Below are 19,532 nucleotides of genomic sequence, written 5' to 3' on the forward strand. Positions count from 1 at the left end.
GACTGTAGGCTAGCCGACTGCATCAACACCTGGCCGAATATAAGCTAAGCCTTGGTGGCTAATTGCTGCCCTAGCCAATTGATGGCTACCGACTGGGCCTTGTTGTTGGCTAAAGTGTGTTTACACCCCTCACAAGGTTGTCCCTCCTTCGGGCTGGCCCATATTATCTATATGAATGCAATTGATGAGTTTAATGACTTCTACTTCTAAAGATAACATCTACATGTACCTACATGATGATTACTAACAAAGTGGATTAAGACACTGACCTGACAGACCTCTATGGTTGGGATTACCGCTACATGATGATTACTTTTGCTGAATTCGTCAAAGTGGATTAAGAGGGTTGACATTGACCTGATAGACCTCTATGGCTGGGAGATTGATTACGTAGCTCGTGCGTGACATGTTTCGGTTCGGGGCTCACAAAGAGGTCACATCATACAATAATATATCCTAAAAAAGGTACTCCGATACATGATTCTTGCACTATTGATGAGCCAATTTTTCACCGTTTACCACAGTGCATGGGTGCACGTGACAACCACACCTCATGGGTGTAACCACCATTTTTCTTTCCCTGCATATAGTCACATTCTCTGACAAAAGCATGGGCACTCTTATGGGTAGCACCCTAGAATTACAAGCCACATCTATATACTAATTGGCAACAAGACACCCACATCACAGACAAGCTCATAAACTTCCATTGTACATCCTCAAAGACTTTCCCACATTGGCTTCGTGGTCTGCTTCCTAGTATCAAAAGAGATCCACTTTGATTCTTTGTTTTCAGCACCTTTTGGGAGGTTTCTTGTTGTAGTTCTCTACAACTATTGTAACTAAGGTCTCATGCCAAGTTTACCTAAAATACTAACCTCTCTCTCTCTCTCTCTCTCTCACACACACACACATTACATACATGCAAGCATGCGCACACAATCACATTTCATCCCTCAAAAAAAGGAGCAAAGAGAGAGAGAGAGAGAGAGAGAGAGAGGGAAGAAGATGGAGAAGAAAGAAGAGGAAGAAGAGAAAGAAGAAAGGGAAAGAGAGAACAAGAAAAGAGAAAGAAAGGAAAAGCCATATGCCAAGGGACTAAAGCCGAGGAGAACAAGGTTGCTAATGAAACTGGCGAAAGGCAATTGAAAACATGTGCAAACAAGTCCCCTCAAAAAAAGGCATTTTAGCTTTTCAAAAATGTTTCTAGTTAGAAACGACGTTTTAGAAGTTCTAAATATACACATTTATATATTTACGTATATAAATGTGCATATATATGAGCATCCACATTGTATGCACGTATGCGTGTATGTATGTACATGTGCATGTATGTGTGTGTGTGAAAATATGTGCGTGTACACATTTATATACGCCAATGCCCACGCACACATACACACACACAACTATAGATGTGTACATGTATATATTGTTGGAAAAGAGCTCCACCCTCGTGTTTTTACCACGGGTGATGGATGTGCTCTATTTTGTAAGGCCCCCTACATGAATAGTAGCCATTTGTGATCAACACCCGGATGCCCGCCTGCAGTTTTAAATTTAGACACTCAATGGTGGTCAAATGTGGCCAAATGGTTAGGAGATGGCTTACGTAGACTTGGCACTCTACCAAGTAGGACACATGCTTGTGCAAGCTGTGGCCGCATTAGTGAGTACTAGACAATAAACTAAGGACATGGGTTGCAAGACCCGTTTGAGGGTCTTGATGGTCTCAGCTGGCCGTGGGAGTTGCGCAATATCCCTACGACTTTGTCGTATTTTAATATGGTCCCAATCCAATGATATGGTTAGTCATTTGGACCAAGTCATGGGTTGGCCGTCGACATGGTCGACCTACGTCTATGCCGACCCTGGATGCTATATATACACTACTTTGGTAACCTTTGTTCATCATTGAGTTCATTGTGCTCAAGTACTCTTGTAAGCAAGACATCCTCCATCGAGTGTCTGTCTAGATCAACATCAAATCTCATTACCCGAAGCACATGAGTGATTGTCCACTCTCCGCTTATTTTTGCAATTGAGTGCTTTGTGTGAAGATCTTACTTCCGTATTTTTTTTCTTATTTTTTTCCAGGAGTGCTTTGTGTGAAGATCTTGCTTCCATTTTTTTATTTTATTTTTAAAAAAAAAACTTTTTTCCATATTTTTTCCCCCTTTTTTTTGGGGGGGGGGGGGGGGGGGGGGGGGGGGGGGGGGTGGTAACATACACACGTATCTAAACAAAAACATATACACATACACAAACAAGTGCACACACACAAATACATAGAAATCTACATGTGTGTGCGTACCTGCATGCGCATCTATTCATGAGTGTAGGAGATCCTAACAGTGTTCTACAAGGGCTCTTGGTCTCTTACATTTACACCCATTCTGTACAATAGGACACACAATTGAGAAATGATTTCTATAATTCCACTTGCAAATTGCTAATGCACGTGATAGACATTTCCCTAACAAGCATCTTGTAAACAGATTCCAGACCGTTCTGATCTGTATGATAAATGCAAAACAAGGTCTGATCTTTCAGATTGCAGGATAAATGCAAAAACAAGGTCTGATCCTTGTTCTTCTAATGATATAACATCTACAACTCAACCTGAATAGAAACACTTTGAAGCTGAACAACTTCAGTAAGTAATCGAAGGTAATCTAAGGACTCAGCCTCATCAGCAACAAGGAACTACTTTCTTGTTATTGCACTAACAAGATGGCAAGCTCCTCATCAGAGACAATAACTTGCTGGCATACATCCAGAGCTTCTGCAATCCTTGCTGCTAATTGATGCTTGCACTGCATTTAGACAGTCATGGCCATCATTTCGTTTCCAAACTCGAATAGCATATGTTTGAATCAACAACTATATAAAAGATGGGATATGGGTAAGTGTTTCTCACACAAAGTTGTTCTCCTCGACCCACCACATCAAAGAAAAAAGAGTGGCAGGAGCAAAAATGCCTGGGAAAACACAGGTACTTATCACTGCCCTTCGACTCGCCAGCAACCTGGCAAACAAGACACCTCATACTCAGGAGAGGAAGAAGTCCTGTGATTGATAATGAATTTCATAACATCACATCATCACAATCCAATCCCATAGCCTGTAAGTACCCCATGTACACGGACAACCACAGGCAAGGCTCGCAAAATAACTTTATGAGCAATCGCAGATAATGACCCACACTACATATGTTGGGAGATGCATTATGGTAAAAATATAGATTCTCCACACCATGACAAGTGTCTCTTGCATCATGAATGAAAGGATGAGCATTTCGTTATGGACAGATAAGCTAGTAAATATACATAAGATCCTCACTAACATCATAAACAAAACAGATAAACACTTCCTCACAAAAAGATACAATGGTCTTTGCTGGCATGCCAACATGGCTGAGTCTGACGCCCATTACCGCCAGCATTGCCACCAGTGTAGCAGGGGAACGCCATTTCCACCCCTTGGGAACGGTGGAACGCGTTCCCCCATGGCTGAGTTGCTCAAAACGGGTGGAACACAGCAAGTGGAACGCTTCAGAATCAGAACGGCCAGGGGAACGTGGGGGGAACGGTTAAATGGAGTGCCTGGCTGCCGTTCCCCCCACGTGGAATGATTTTGACGTTTGGCCAATATAAGGAAAAAAAGAAAACGTGTACCTGCTGTCACCCTGGAGTCATGAGTGGGCTCCTCTCTCGACTTCAAACTTCGACTCCTCCTTTCCAAGGCAAGGCAGCAAGGCTACTCACTTTTCCCTCGCTCTTCTCTTTCTCTCGTTCTCAGTTTGAAACTTTTACACACGTCATAGTCTGCAACTTTTACACAGTCTGCAGCAAACATTAAAATTTAAAACTCCTCTTGTTCTCTCTCGAGTCTCTCCCTCTCGAGTCTCTCCCCCTTATACAGTAGACAAACAAGGACTCGGTTCTCTCATGCTCTCTCTCTCATGGATAGCTTTGAAAGGCTAATCAATTTGTTGTCCGAATTTGCAGAAATCATGGCTTCCTCGGGCTCAAAGTGTTCAGCTTTGAATGCTACTTGGTGGGACGAGGTTGAAAGGCTAGAACGCTATTCATCTAAGGGAGGTGCAACACGATGGAAATGCAAGCAATGTAACAGAGAGAAGTCAAGAGGAGCAAACCGTGTGAGAGCACATCTATGCCATGTAAACAATGAAAAAGCGCAAGTGAAGAAATGCCCAAGGACAACACCTGAAATGCATAGAGAGCTTTTGGCAAAGTACCCAAGTGAAGAGGAGAAAGCATGTGCACGAAAGAAACCAACAATTGATGCATCTTACTTCACTAGACATGGGGACGATGTAAGCATGGGAGATGGACAGCTGTACGGGGGACTTGGGAGCTTTGCATTTTCCCAGGATTTGCAGCCTATGGGTGCAAGCTCTAGCAAGCAGCAAACCTTGGGAGAAACTTGGGATCCCCGCAAGAAAGAAAAGGTAGATGCAACTGTTGCAAGGTTCTTTTATTATGATCATGTAGAGCATTCAATGTTGCCAGGTCTCCATATTTTATTGAAATGGTCTAGAAGATTGCACGGTATGGCCCAACATACAAGCCTCCTTCCTATGAGACACCACGCATCACCTTATTGCAAAAGGAGAAAGCTGCAATTGAATGTGCTTTAGAATCTAGGCATGAAAGTTCGGCAAAGAATGGTGTGTCACTTATTGCAAACAGCTGGAATGACACTCGAAAAAGGTCCATTCATGGCATGGCTGCTTATTCTCGAGGAAGAATGCAATTCATTTCGTCACATGATGCTTTTGGTATTGGAAAAAATGCAGATCAGCTTGTGGAAGAGTGGGCCCAAGGTATTGAGAAAGTTGGCCCGCAGAATGTTATTCAGTTCTTAGCTGATAGTGAGGCAACAAATAGGGTAGTTGGTCTAAAGCTTGAAGACAGGTATCCGCATATCACATTTAGCCTATGCTTTGCTCATTGTTTGAGCAACTTACTGAAGGATATTGGCAGCTTGCCATAGGTTGATCCACACATTCAAAACCATCAGTAGATAATAAGCTTCATTCAAAACCATCAGTTTATTTTGAATGAATTCCGCAAGAGATCGCCCAGAAAGGATCTCTTTAAGTACTCGGAGACACACTTTGGTTATAACTTTCTTATGATGATGAGGTTATCCAAAGTGAGCTTGACTTTAAAGCAATTGGTTGTATGCAATGAATAGATGGGATGGGCTCATTCTCGGTCAAGAGCCGACATAGAGGTTGCAAGAACCATACAAGACTTCACATTTTGGGATGAAGTCAACACTATCAATGTCGTGATGAAGCTGATCATGCGCTTGATGCGGATTGCAAATAGCCGAGAGCCATGCATTGGCAAGGTTTATGAGGGGGTTGACAAAATGATCGAGAAAATAGGAGAAATGGACTTGTCCGACGAGAACTATGATAAGGTTCGAGAATTATGTGAAGCACGATGGAACGGTTATCATTCTCCCATTTCGGCCATGTTGCATCCAAGAAGAGAAACGAATTTGGAACAAAACAAGTTAATGACTTGATTTTTGTTAAGTGCTAATTTAAACTTGCTTGGTGAAATGGCTTCTCCCAAACTAGAGAAGTTCATATTGCTTGATGAGGAGTCCTCGAATAATGAGGAGACACATGACTTGCAAATCCTAGTCAGGATGGGGTTGAAGCTTTGGATGCTGTAGATGTTGGTCTTGATGATATGGCTTTCTTGGATGACGCCATGCATGATATCTCCTTACTATTTGCATGTCACCTTGAGGCTTGGACTCTGGAGTCTGGAGCCCAACATTTTGTGTCATTTGCATGTGTCGCTTTGGGCAAGTTTATTGCTTGGGACTTGGGTTGTTTCTTCTATCTAGGCCGTGGACTACATTTTGTGTCTTTTGTTACTTATATCATGTATGATGTGGGCTAATTTATTTTGAACTCTAAGATCTATTAGTATGTATTCACAAATTGTGTGGTGCACTAGACTTTAGTGTGTCTTTGATTTAGTTACATCTAAACTTTTTGCAAATTCTATAAGTGTGTCTTTTTGTTTTAAGGTTACGTAATACGGGTTTTAAAATGAGCAATGTATGTTAAGATTTACTGTCATTTCTAGGAATTATCTAGATCGTTTCCTCTCATTCTTGTTCCCCCTTTGGCTTGTTCTCGTTCCCATTCCATTGCTACTATGATGGCCACACCTATCCCCCATTACTAAAACATCACTGCATCTCCCTCCCAATAATGCCAAGACAAGGTTATACACGCCCACTTTATTGCTTGGAACTTGGGTGTTTCTTCTATCTGGGCCGTAGACTATATTTTGTGTCTTTTTGTCATTTGTGACTTATATCATGTATGATGTGGACTAATTTATTTTGAACTCTGAGATCTATTAGTATGTATTCGCAAATTGTGTGGTGCACTAGACTTTAGTGTGTCTTTGATTTAGTTACATCTAAACTTTTTGCAAATTCTATAAGTATGTCTTTTTGTTATAAGGTTACGTAATACGGGTTTTAAAATGAGCAATGTATGTTAAGATTTAGTGTCATTTCTAGGAATTATCTAGGTCGTTCCCCCTCATTCCCGTTCCCCCTTTGGCTTGTTCTCGTTCCGTTGCTACTATGATAGCCACACCTATCCCCCATTACCAAAACATCACTCCATCTGCCTCCCAATAATGCCAAGACAAGGTTGTACATGCCCACCATTTTAGCCAAGATAAGGCCGTCCCTCCCCCCCCCCTGGTGGCGCCCATCAAAGATACATGAGATCCTTTCACTAACATCATAAACGAAAAGGATAAACACTACATCACAAACAGATATGTTGACTGGACAACACAGCTCTTTTTCTTATCTCCCTTCTTGGCTGCGTTTATGCTCCTCTACTTGCCCTTGTGGCTGGAGTTTTTTCAATGCATTTGTGATAGGATGAAAGAATGGGGAGCTAGGCACACCTTGTAGGCATCATGAAGGGTAGTCGACGATGAATGAATGATATGAGCCTCAGCCATAGCCCCCTACTTATAGTAATAGTTGGCTAGCCGACCCTAATCTAGGGTGTTGACACCATAGGAATAATAACGTTGTCCACACTTGGCTGTTCATTGGGCGCCTAGACAATAACTTGGCAAAATGCCCTTACATACACATGAATCTGGCCACGCATTCGACCTCTAAGCTCGCCAATCGGTAGAAGCATGTCCACATCACACCTCAAAAGAGTGTGCACAAGACATCCCCTCCCGCTTAACTTGGAGCACGGGTGCACATGATGCGCCTTTGCCCCACATTGTCAGTCCGACTCTCGGCTCAATAGTCAACATGTTGCCTCCGCCATTGCCACCTCGAGAACTACGGACACTCAAACAAACCCCTTTGCCTCTACATGTTGGGCCGGCACGGTAGGCCCAAGGAACTATTGTTTGAAACACTCAACTCATCCACCTCCTCAATGGATTTGAAGAGAAGTGTCTCAACCTCAGGTGTTGCCACCACCTCAATGAATGTGATGACCTCTAAGACTGGTTCGGGAACTGAGGTGGCAGCTGGACCTATGTGCTCCTTCGTCAACTTCTAGTTCACTTCCTTTGGCTTCACCACAATTGCTTCCACTTTTGTACTTGACCTCAAGAATGCAACCATCATGGCTAGTAACTCCTCCCTATGTTTGGCAAGAAAATTGTCCAACACTTTGAAACATTTGATTCTGTGCTCTTTGTGGAGTTGTTCTTCCTTTCCCTTTACTGCCTCTAGGCCTTTCTATGGACTTCTGCTCGCTCGCTCAGCTTCTCATCTTCATTCTTCATATGCCACTCTCTTGTCTACGTTTTTCTCCTTCTGCTCCCAGTTCAGTTTGTTGCAGGCTAGCGCTTATCTTCTACGTGGGCCTCTGTTCAGCGTGGAGTCATGCACGTGTTTGCTCTCAGTTGTGTCTCATATTCCGCTGCGCATTCCGACAGTTTCTTATGGTCTAGTTGCACTCGTGTGTGCATGACTTTGATTTTACCTTCGGATGACTTGTCTTGTTTGCCTAGACAATGCCTGAGATTTCTGCCTACGTTGTCCATGGGGCTAGGGACACCTGGGCACCCTATGGACGTGTATATGCACACCTATTTGGGACTGATAGGTAGTCTACATGTGTTTTGCAGGTGGTAAGTGTCCCCCAAAAACCCAATTTACAGCTTTATGATTTCACATACTAATAATTATGGGTGCAGCTGCATTCACACACTTTTATAAGTGACCAGACAACTTATAAGTTGTACACACCGGATGGGACTTATTTAATACATGTGGCAACCATAAGGCGGGCACTGGACCAGATTTGTACCAACCACTTGTAGGCGCCCCCATCTAGACCAATAAAGCACACGATTCAGCTATTTTCAACGGAAAGACTCTATTACTGGAGGAGAACTCAGATTTGGGGGATGTGCATGCTTTTCTGGTGTGCATGAGAGCTGGTGGATTGGTTTTCAGCCTGCTGGCACCCAACTACAGCTATCTATCATGACGGATACCCACCAGATGTATGAGAGATGCTAGCCGGCTCTTGCTGCATGTCTCCCACTGCTGGCCGACTGTTTTACACCACTGAAAAACAGTTGTACAGATCATAAAACAGGAAAAAGAGCTGGTCGATTTTGGCTGGACAGGTTCTCTGCTGATCGGAGACTTACCGGCTCGCGTACTGTTGCTGGTCGCTTCCTTTTGTGGCTATTGAGGGCTGGTCGACTGCTATAAACAGCCTCTCAAGGCTGGTCGACTTGTCTTGTGAGCCATACAAGAGGAAGGTGAAGATACACGGTTGTTCTGGGCTGATGTGGGAGTGCTATGGGCTGTCCATGGTTGTCCTACATGTGCTTGATACCGGAAGTGCCCTCTTGTGCTGAAGATCACCTACAAATTCTGCATGTGTTTTTGTTTTGCTTTCATATTGTACAGGACGAGATAGGTGCTAGCCAGTGGAGAATCCCTGGGCACCCGTGAAGTTGTATTTGGTAGCAGACTCCTTTTTGGTAATCTAACCACTGTGCTCCCACCTCCCAATGTGCTGCCCTCCAAAAAAACTGGCCGGGAGAGAATTATGACAAGGTGAAACTCTAGCCTATATATGGCTCTTCGACTTCCTATGTTTCTATATACGGGATAATCTAGCACACCTTCAAATCATGCTCGAATTGCTTCCAACACTTACCTCCTCAATAATAGGCCAGTTGGAGGATGAGTTCCAATGGGGACTCAAGCAGAATTCGCAACCCGTCCTCACATGTTCAATTCAAAAGGTGTCCACATGGCACCCTAGAACAGAAAGTGTACATATGACAATATCACTACACCTGTCCCCCAATTATTGCCAAGTTAAGGCTTTCCCCCCCCCTTCCCTCTTCCCAAAAAAAAAATGCCAAGATATGGCTGCACACACCCCCGCCCCCCAAATTACTGCAAACATGGTTGTGCATGCCCTACATTATCGCCGACAAGGCTGCACCCGTCCCCCATTACTACAAACATGGCTACACCTGCGCCCATTGACTCATTCTAGAGGGGCAAGCCATGAAGGAAGTGACCACTTTTTGTCTTTCCTTCTCTTTTTCACAGATCTAATCACAGAAAGAGAAAAAGTAGAATCTACGTGTCTCTAAAGTTTTTGGGTTAAAAAGTTCAATGGAAGGGTAGCTCTAACAAGGAAATCTTCAGTCATGAGAACTGATCAAACACATGAACATGCCAAATAAGAGAGAGAGATAAACAACTCTCCACAGTACACCACACTAGGGGCCAGAAGATGGGCTGAACCCTACCCCCCCCCCCCTTTATGGTTAGATTACCAAAAAGGAGTCTGCTTCAGATACAACCTTGCGGGTGCCCAAGGATTCTCCACTGGCTAGCACCTGATTCTTCCGGTACAAGATGAAAACAAAAGCAATACATATGCTGAATATGATGTCCCTTCTCATAACAAAAGTGCTTTCCCGGCTTAGAGCACATGCAGGACAACCATGGTCAGCCCACAACATTCCCACATCAGCCCGGGACTCACAGAGCAAATCGACCAGCCTTGAGGGGCTGTTTTCAGCAATCGACCAGCTCTCAGTAGCCACAAGAGAAGTCGACCAACGGTAGTTTACATGCCAATATGTCTCCGATCAGTAGAGGATGTCTCCCACACAAATCGACCAGCACCTATCCTCTTCCAGATGCGCTGGCCAGCAGCTTTTCAGGGCTGTAAACAGCCGGCCAATAGCATAGAAATCTCCAGAAGGAGTCGACCACCTTTCTCCTCACACTGGGATGGAAACTGTTGCAATGGATGGTGGTAGAAGGCTCCAGAACTGGTCGATTTGCTCTCCCATGCACCAAAAACGCATGCGCTAGTCCAAACTCGAGTTCCTCCACCTGTAATAGAGTCTCTCCGCCAATAATAGCTCGGGCGTGTGCTTTTTAGGTCCAAAAGGAGGCGCCTACATGCAGATGACTCAAATCAACTTAAGTGCCCGCCTTTTGGATGCCACATGTATTAAAATAGTCTTGCCCAGTGTGAATGACTTGTAAGTTGTCCAGTCACTTCTAAGTGAGTGTGGACTTGCACTAATAAATATTAGTATGTGAAATCATAAAGCTGTAAATTGGGTTTTTAGGGACACTTACCACCTGCAAAACACATGTAGACCACCTGTTAGTCCCAAACAGGTGTGGGAGAATGGCACCACTGTCATTTTTCCTTGAATTTAAGGGAGAATGGTAGTGGTGCCATTCCCCCCCTTGAAGGTGATGGAAGGCCTTGAGAATGGCACCACTGCCGAGAATGCCATTCTCCCCTTCAAGGTGATAGGACGTAGGGCACCACTGCCATTTTTCAAAGAACGTAGGGGAGAATGGTTGCTGAGCCATTCTCCACTTCAAGGTGATAGGATGGAAGGCTTGTAGAATAGACGTGGTTCCATTCTCTTCTTTAACGTGATAGGTGGCCCTTAGAATGGTTTTTTCCCTTCAATTAAAATGATGGGATACCTGAGAATAGAACCACTGCCATTCTTACTTGAATGTAATAGAGGTAGACAGTGGTGCCATCCCCCCCTTCAAGGTGATGGGATGCCTTGAGGATGGCACTCGTGCCCTTCTTCCTTGAATGAAAGGGGAGAATGGCAGCAGTGTCATTCTCCCCTTCAAGGTGACGGGAAGCCTTGAGAATGGCACCACTGCCATTCTTCCTTGAATTTTCGGGAGAATGGCACCACTACCATTCTACCGTTTAAAATGATGGTATGGGAGGCCTAGAGAATGACATTGGTGCCATTCTACCCCTCAAGATGATGGGATGTGAGGTCTTCAGAATGGAAGTGGTGCCATTATCCCATTTCATGTGATGGAAGGCCCAGAGAATGACACTGGTGCCATTCTCCCCTTCAATCAAGTTGATGGGAGGCTTTGAGAATGACATCACTCCCATTCTTCCTTTAATGTAAGGGGAACGGTAGTGGTGTCATTCTCCCCTTCCAGGTGATGGGAGACCTTGAGAATGACACCATTGGCAGTCTTCCTTTAATGTGAGGTTGAATGGCAATGGTGCCATTATCCCCTTCAAGGTGATGGGATTGGAGGCCTTGAGAATGGAACCACTGCAATTCCTTGAATGTAAGGGAGAATGGCAGTGGTGCCATGTGGTGCCATTCTCCCCATGAAGTGATGGGAGGCCTTGAGAATGGCACCACAGCCATTCTTCCTAGAATGTAAAGGAGAATGGTAGTGGTGCCATCCTCCCTTCTCCCCACATGAAGTGATGGGAGGCCTTGAGAATGGCACCACTGCCATTCTTCCAAGAATGTAAGGGAGAATGGCACCACTGCCATTCTTCCTTGAATGTAAGGGAGAATGGCAGTGGTGCCACTCCCCCCTTGAAGGTGATGGGAGGCCTTGAGAATGGCACCACTCTCATTCTTCCTTAAACAAAAGGGGAGAATGGGGATGGTGCTATTCTTCCTTAAACAAAAGGGGAGAATGGAGGTGGTGCCATTAAAAACCTTACTATTCTTGTCCACCCACCATCTATGGCTTTATTGTTTGTATTCATTTAGGTATACACACTCGTAGAGGAGTATATTGGGTCTAGGCAGGGGGAGGGACATCTTGTAGGTCTTCAGCCTACGGGATTTTGACCACCACTTTCAAAAGAAAGAAAGTGGGTGCCCAGGCATCCCCGACCCCAAGGACAACACAGGCAAATAATCTCAAGACCGTTGTACTGGCTACACCACCCATTGTCCAAGCAAACAAAACAAGTCATCCAAATATAAAATCAAGGTCATGCACACACATGAGTGCAGCTAGACTAGAAGAAACACCCATTTGTTCAGTTGTATCAGATAAATCGTAAAGTGTTCATGGCTTCATGATCCTTCCGAAATCTTCCCAGAACATAAATACAGAAGATCACCAAGATAGCTAGTCGCGGGAAATCACATCATGTCAAGCTCCATGAGCTGTACATGTACACCATGTCAAGCTCCACAAGCCATTTATGAACACCATGTCAGGCTCCATGAGTCATACATGTACTGTCATGTGAAGCTCCATATGCCATACAAACACACCATGTCATGCTTCACAAGTCATACATGTATGTCATGTCAGGCTTCATATGCCACACATGAACAATAGAAAAACAGAAGCTGTGAGAAATTTTGTGACATTGCCCCCAGCTTCTAAGCAGTTGACCGCAACTGAAAAGCTTCCAGATAGGCCTTCAGAAGTTCCACATAATCTTGAAAATAATCTTCGTCCATCCATTTTGCATCCATAGCCGAATAGTTTTTAAATTTCACAAGATACCTGCGTACTAGCTTGCCACCTGAATCCTTACACTCCTTATGAAAAACTATCTGCTCAGGTTGCAATACCTTCTCAAGCTCATCCACCTCTGGTGGATCTTCCAAAACTAGTTCCATAGGAGGTGGTCCCACATAAGGCCTCAACAAGTTGACATGAAACGCACTATGTATTTTCCAGTGATCGGGCAATACCAATCTATAAGCCACTTCATTTATCTTCTGCAAGATCTGGAATGGCCCATAATACATGTTCGAAAGCTTAGTATATTGGCCTTCTTTACCTAGTGTAACTGGCAGCGGGTGCCCGAGGGACTAGGGCCTTTGACACACTTGTTGATACCATCAATGCATATTAAAACTCTCCATTCAACCGATACAACACGTACAATGGTTGGTACAGCAGGTACAATGGCTGGTACAGCCTGTACGGTGGTTGGTGCAGCTGGTACGGTTAGATTTGGGCCTCTCATGAGCTAAAATGGCAAGAGAAGGCTACGATGACAAGTGGAGAGCCACACAATAGCTGAAGTGACAAGTGTGAGGCCACTTGTCTCACTTTGATCCACTTTCTAACAAGTGTCAAGCCACTTGTCTCACTTTGGTCCACTTTCTTGCCACATGTCCCAATCTAAGAGATGGGTCCTTCCATAATCTTTACCTCCAAAAATATCCCAACTGGTAGACATTCTGTCATAGGCACTTTGCCAACTCTTGGTATCTGCTCAATTCCAGATGTAATGACGCGAAAAGAATTTCCATCGGAGTCGGGCCAAAAATAGCAACTCTCCTAAATTTTAGGAGTGTGGTCCTTTGTATTCTAGGATAATCCCCCATTCCCAAAGCTTGTACTTTCCGAATATTTAGACATCCTGGAGTCCACCAGACTCCTTTCATACTGGGAAATGTCCAGGCCGGTGACACCTAGCCACTTCCGAAGACGTGTTTTCTCGAACTTAAGTAACACCCAATCACCTTCCTTGAAAATAACCTCTCGCATGTGCTTGTCAACTGCCTTTTTATACTTAGCTTGAGATCTTTCTATGGCTGTCCGAACCTGTGCAAACGCAGTATCCAAATCTTGAACATACTCATCTGCTGCAAAGATTTCATCTTTTGTTCATAAGATAGGTGGTAGCACCACCTTGCCATAAACTATCTCAAACGGAGCCTTGTTAGTTGAAGAATGCACAGTATTATTGTATGCAAACTCAACCAAGGACAAATACTTTTCCCAATCTGTCTTCTGCTCAAATACATAACACTTGAGCAAATCAAGTATGGCTGAATTTGCAATCTCACTCTGACCATCCGTTTGACGATGATAAGCTGATGAAAAATTTTCGTGAGTGTCTAATGTGTCAAAAAGTCAAGTTTGACAGACACAAGACACCCGGTTTGCTTTAGCCCTTACCCATTCCACAGGAACCATGGGAAAGCATTGCCATGGATTTCCTTATGGATTTGTTGAGATCGGTACTTGGTAATGATGCTATATGGATCGCTTTAACAAATAGGCACATTTTATTCTTGTGACGAAAACAATCAAACCAGAGCACATGGCAAAGTTGTTCTTGGCTTAGATCTTCAAACATCATGGCATGCCTACATCTATTGTGGGGGATAGAGATCCTCGGACCACTAGTTTATTTTGGCAGGCATTGTTTGATAATATGGGCATGAAGCTGTAGGGCCCCCACCACGGATGGTGTATTTGCTTTATTAGAATGATGTAAATCTGAAAGAAAATACAGAATTCCTTGACCTTTCTTGGCTGGAAATTCCCTGCCCTTGACCTGCAGTCCTTCACCCCTTTGCTTAGCACCTTCTTGGCTTGTCTAGCCTCTTTGTGCTTGAGCTCTTGGTGAGAAATGAGATGAGATAATGGGATTGTGGGCTGACCCTTTTATACTACTCCTACAATAGCAGTCGGCCAGTTCAAAACTAGGCGGCCAGCATTAAATATTCCCACGATTGAATTTCCAGCATTTAACGCTGAAATAATCACATAAAATGCTGTGTTTTTTTCCTAATTGGCTGGGCATCATGTGCCTGCTTTTGGATGGCTGGACAAAGCTTTTGCAAACCTCTTGAGGGCTGGGCAGCCTGTATGGGCTGCCCCATACCTGCCCTACAGCCACACAAAGGCTGTATCTCCTGAAATCTGCCTTTAGCTTGCCCCTAGGGCTGTCCTACAGCCCCTCCATGGCTGGTGGGTTCAGCCAGGGCTTTCCTGGCCCTCATGGGGGTGGTTCCACACTATCTCCATGCCCACACAAAGACCCGGGGTAGCCCTATGGGCTGGCCCCTTGTTCTAAATGCAAACCCTAACTAACTACTCAGTGATCTGGCAGCCGATACCATACCAGATACACAGAATCACTGATATCATTCCAGAGGGAGACTCACAGCGCGGACTGGCACTGTTTCATGTGCAGGAGGACAGTGCATACCTGACCTTAGACTCCTGTGTAGGACAATGCACACCTGACCTTGGACAACTGAGATGGATCCGTGGCTAACTCGTCCCGGATTGGGCTCACATGGGACCAGTTCACCATCCCAGGTCCTGCACCTTCTGTACAGATATGTCTACGTGGCATCCAAGTGCGGGATGCAGGTGACATTTGGACTCTATGAATATTTGGTGGAGCCATTTGGTCTCACAAATGCTCCCGCCACTTTGAATAGAATGATGGATAGAATCTTTAGACTTCACCTCAAGTTCACATGAACTTTCTTTGATGATATTATTATCTTTTCAAAGAGTGAGACTGAGCATAAGGAGCACCTCGCCATTGTTTTTGAAGAGCTTAGGAAACACAAGCTTTTTATCAATGGAAAGAAGAGTGAATTCTTCTTGTTAGAGATTCATTATTTGGGGCATATTGTTTCGAAAGATGGTGTACGCATGGATCTTTGCAAAGATTCAAGCTATTAAGGAGTGGCCAGAGCTTCAAAATGCTCATCAAGTCAGGAGCCTAGTGTGAAACTTATACTGTGCCTTCTCCATCTCTCTCTCTCTCTCTTTCTATTTTCTGCACATCTTCATTCAGTTTGTGCGTTAATTCCGTCGCGAAAAGAGTGCTGATTTTTCTGAGCATTGAAGTTACCGATTCTTCTCTGAGGCTTCCGCATGTTACAGTGGTATCAGAGCCTACTTCAAGTGCAAAGATTCAGCAAAGAAGAATTTTTTCTCGCTCGTGTGGTTGGTTTTGTAGGCGCCGGTGGACTACCCCTTTCGGAGTGACTCCTGTCCCTCGAAGGACGGTTGGTTTTCAGCCTCCGGACGTCTCCCACACAGATAGTGGATGGTCAGATTGCGTTGCGGAAAGGAAGTGCATTTTCCTACTATGGCGAGCTTCGATGACAAGAGAGACCAAGAACCATGGGACCAGAGTGCACCAGGCAGCCCAGCTAGGGCACCAGGCTTGAGTGTTACAGACATGTTCCAGCAGATGATGCGAGCAATCGCAGAACAGACAACCAAGATGGATGAGCAGAAGGCGCAGATCTTGGCTCTGGAGGAGCGTACCCGTTCTCCAGCGTCGCGTTTTTCATCTCCTCCTCCCTCTCCTTCCGTATCCCAGATTCCAGATCCTCGACACAGGGACCCTCTCGCGGGGTCACAGCCGCAGCCATAGTAACATGGGACGGGGACGGGGAACGGGAACGGGGAACGGGAAACGAGGACGGGGACGGGGACGGGGACGGGGATTCCTGGGAACCGGGACAGGGAACGGGGGACGGCACGGGATGGCATACAAAATATGCAATTTTAAGTAAGCACTCATTTAAGAAACTTAACAATACTAAAACAAAGTCACTTTACACTTCCAAAGCATCAATATTAAGTCATACTAGCAAAAAAATGGGTGTTACAAAAAAGGAGATCGGGCACCCAGGACCCAGTCGCCAAAGGCTAAAGCAAAAGACAAGGGCAAAGGCCTAGGCCCTAACCACGTAAGTGGCATACAAAAAAGAGACTATCACTAGAGTAGTACATATGTCAAAAAGCCTCAAGGGGCATGTGAAGTGCTGGCCTCACGATTATGGGTCCCTGCAATGCTTGCAGGATCCATAGAGATGTCCTCCACTTGCTCCTCCAACTCCTCATCATCTTGAGACATCTCCCACTTGGTAAATGCATCAGCCTTTGCAGTTGCACTCTTGCAAAGCATTCGCAAGTTTGCACTCACAAAGACTAGATCATTTGCCCGTTCCACCCCAAGACGGTTCCTCTTCTTCGATGCAATGTGACTATATGAGCTCCAAAGTTGCTCTAGGCAAGAGGAACTCACTGCCTGGCTGAGAATGCAGATGGCTAGATGCTGAAGCTCAGGTCCATCCGAACCAAAATCTTCCCACCACAAAGCAGCCCCAACTTTGAAGCGATCATCCCGTGCATCCATGTCTCCATAAGAGCCCTGAAAGCTACTATACCTAGACAACTGGTCACGGATCTTCCGCCTAACATTTGGGTCAGGCACAAGTCGAGTCAAGACAAGTCTCCATAGCTTGCTCACCTCTGCGTCACTTTCTTGCACCCTGAAACTCAAGGTCCACCACATAGGCTGCTGCATGCAAAGGAGAGGAGTAGGAGTTCCACCTACGCGCACATAGGGCACGGATCTCCTCGTACCTGTTCTCATCTGGCTCCAAATCCCTCAGCTTCTCTATCATACTGTCCATAGCCTCATATACCTTGCTGATGCATGGCTTCATACCATCCACAAGCCTCATCAAGTGGACAATAGGTTGAACCATAGCATCAATGCACTTCACTTTTTCCCAAAAATCAGGGCTCTCTGCTTTTTCCTTGCATAGAGCTCCCGTCTCAATGGAAGCCAATGGTGAAGAAGTGAACTCGTCACTAATGAACAACTGTCTCAATGCACCACTACACTCTTTCAATCGGTGGAGCATCAAGAAATTGTAGGCAAACCTTGTATCTGAGTATTTGAGGAGCAAACGGCTAGATTTTTTCGAGAATTCATGGTGAGGAGCTGATGGTTTGTGACAAATGTCACTATTTGGCTGCCCACTTGGATGATAGGCCTGATCCATGGCAAGTCCCCAATTTCCTTCAAGAGATTATTTAAGCAATGTGCCATGCAAAATGACACGGTGATGTTGGAGTACATGCTCTCAATGATCGCTCCGGCTGCCCTATTTGAAGCCTCCCCATCAGCAACAAAGCCCACAACTAGGTCTGGGCCAATGATCTCTATACCACTAGCCCACTCTGCTGCTAGCACATCAGCACTCTTCCCGGTCCCAGAAGCATCATGCGAGGCAATGAAGTACATCTCACCGCGGGAATATGCGACAAGGCCATCGATGGACCTCTTCCGCGTATCACTCCATCCATCGGCTATCAAGGACACTCCATTCCTTGCCCATTGTCGCTTCGTGTTTTCTATTGCTTGTTCCACAAGCCTCTTCTCCTTCTCTAGCAATGTGGTGCGCAAGGACTCCGATGATGGGGGTGTATAGTTTGGACCATACTCCCCTATCTTCTTCACCATGACCTTGAAGTAGTCCGATCTATCCACAAAAAATGAATAATTTAATAACCGATCAACTTCAAAGTTCAAGTAACTTGTAAGAGGAACATTGTAAAATGATAGATCTTAAGCTAGACATCTTAATTCTTGATTACCTGGCAGCATGGAAAGCAATGTGGTCATGAAAGAAGAAGTGGGCTATGGCCGTATCCACCTCTTCCTTCTTCTTGGGGTCCCAACTACCCTCAAGAGTACTTTGCCGGCGTGAGTGTGTGGATGCGGTCAGCATGGAGAAGGATGGTGTTGGGGCCCATTCTTGTGGGGCGGGTGATGCGCCCGCGGGTGCCGATGAAGTGGATGCACATGGGGATGCCGATGTGGATGCCAAACCTTGGGATGGCCTCACTAGTGTTGCGGTATCCACGACCACATGCGGCACTCTCCTCCTTGATAGCAAGGCCTCATGTGCGGCAACACGTTCAAGAAGCCGCCTTCTCGTCTCCGGTGTTACCTGATCACAAAATCGGACCTCATGACCGGGCTCATGCAAGAGGTGAGCTCTCACTTTATCCGCCCCACCCGTTCGCCTATATGGACATAGCTTGCAGGACCATGGGCGAGAGCGAGAGATGTAGGAGAGGCTTGTCACTTGAGCCTTGAGCAATGGAGGTAGGACTCGAGAGTAGGAGAGAGATGTAGGAGAGGCTTGCCAATGGAGAGGCTAGAGCAAGAGGTGAGTGTAGAAGAGCAACAAGACTACAAGTGAACTTGAAATTACAACTTACCCAAGGTCCCAATGCCACTTGAGCCTTGAAAGTTGAGGGTTGAGGAGAGCTAGAGCCTTGCTGGGTTGCCCAATGCCCACTTGAGTCTTGAGCCTTGAAAGTTGAGGAGTGTTGAGCCAAATTGCCAATGAGCTTTCCACTTGAGCCTTGAAGTTGAGGAGCGTTCAGGCTTGAGCTTGAGCCAGGAGCCTTGCAAGTTGCTTGAGCCTTGCTTAAGCCTTGCCAATGGGGACTCTTCTTATAGCCATGGGCCAAGTGGGGAGGGCTGCTCAACGACTAGGCGCCCAACGGCTACAGGGCGCAACGACACACTACGCAACGGTCCGCTGACCATCCCGTCCAGCTCCGTCCCACACGAACCGCCGTCCCGGAATCGTCGTCCC

General features: G+C 45.4%; 1 protein-coding gene across 1 annotated transcript in view; it reads right to left on the minus strand.

Annotated features, from left to right (window-relative positions):
• Positions 1–2,424: 2,424 nt before the first annotated feature.
• SSN2 (zinc finger SWIM domain protein) overlaps positions 2,425–19,532 on the minus strand; it is a 34,396-nt gene continuing 17,288 nt past the window's right edge. Inside the window, exons 4-5 of the mRNA XM_086793808.1 lie at positions 2,918–3,025; positions 2,425–2,813 (exon numbers count right to left, since the gene is read on the minus strand). Coding sequence (XP_086649934.1) covers positions 2,715–2,813; positions 2,918–3,025 — 207 coding nt within the window. The 3' untranslated portion in view covers positions 2,425–2,714. The remainder of the gene's footprint in view (positions 2,814–2,917; positions 3,026–19,532) is intronic.

This window comes from Cibotium barometz, chromosome 60, assembly GCF_041138505.1.
Source record: "Cibotium barometz isolate CiBa-2024 chromosome 60, ASM4113850v1, whole genome shotgun sequence".
Classification (NCBI taxonomy): Eukaryota; Viridiplantae; Streptophyta; class Polypodiopsida; order Cyatheales; family Cibotiaceae; genus Cibotium; species Cibotium barometz.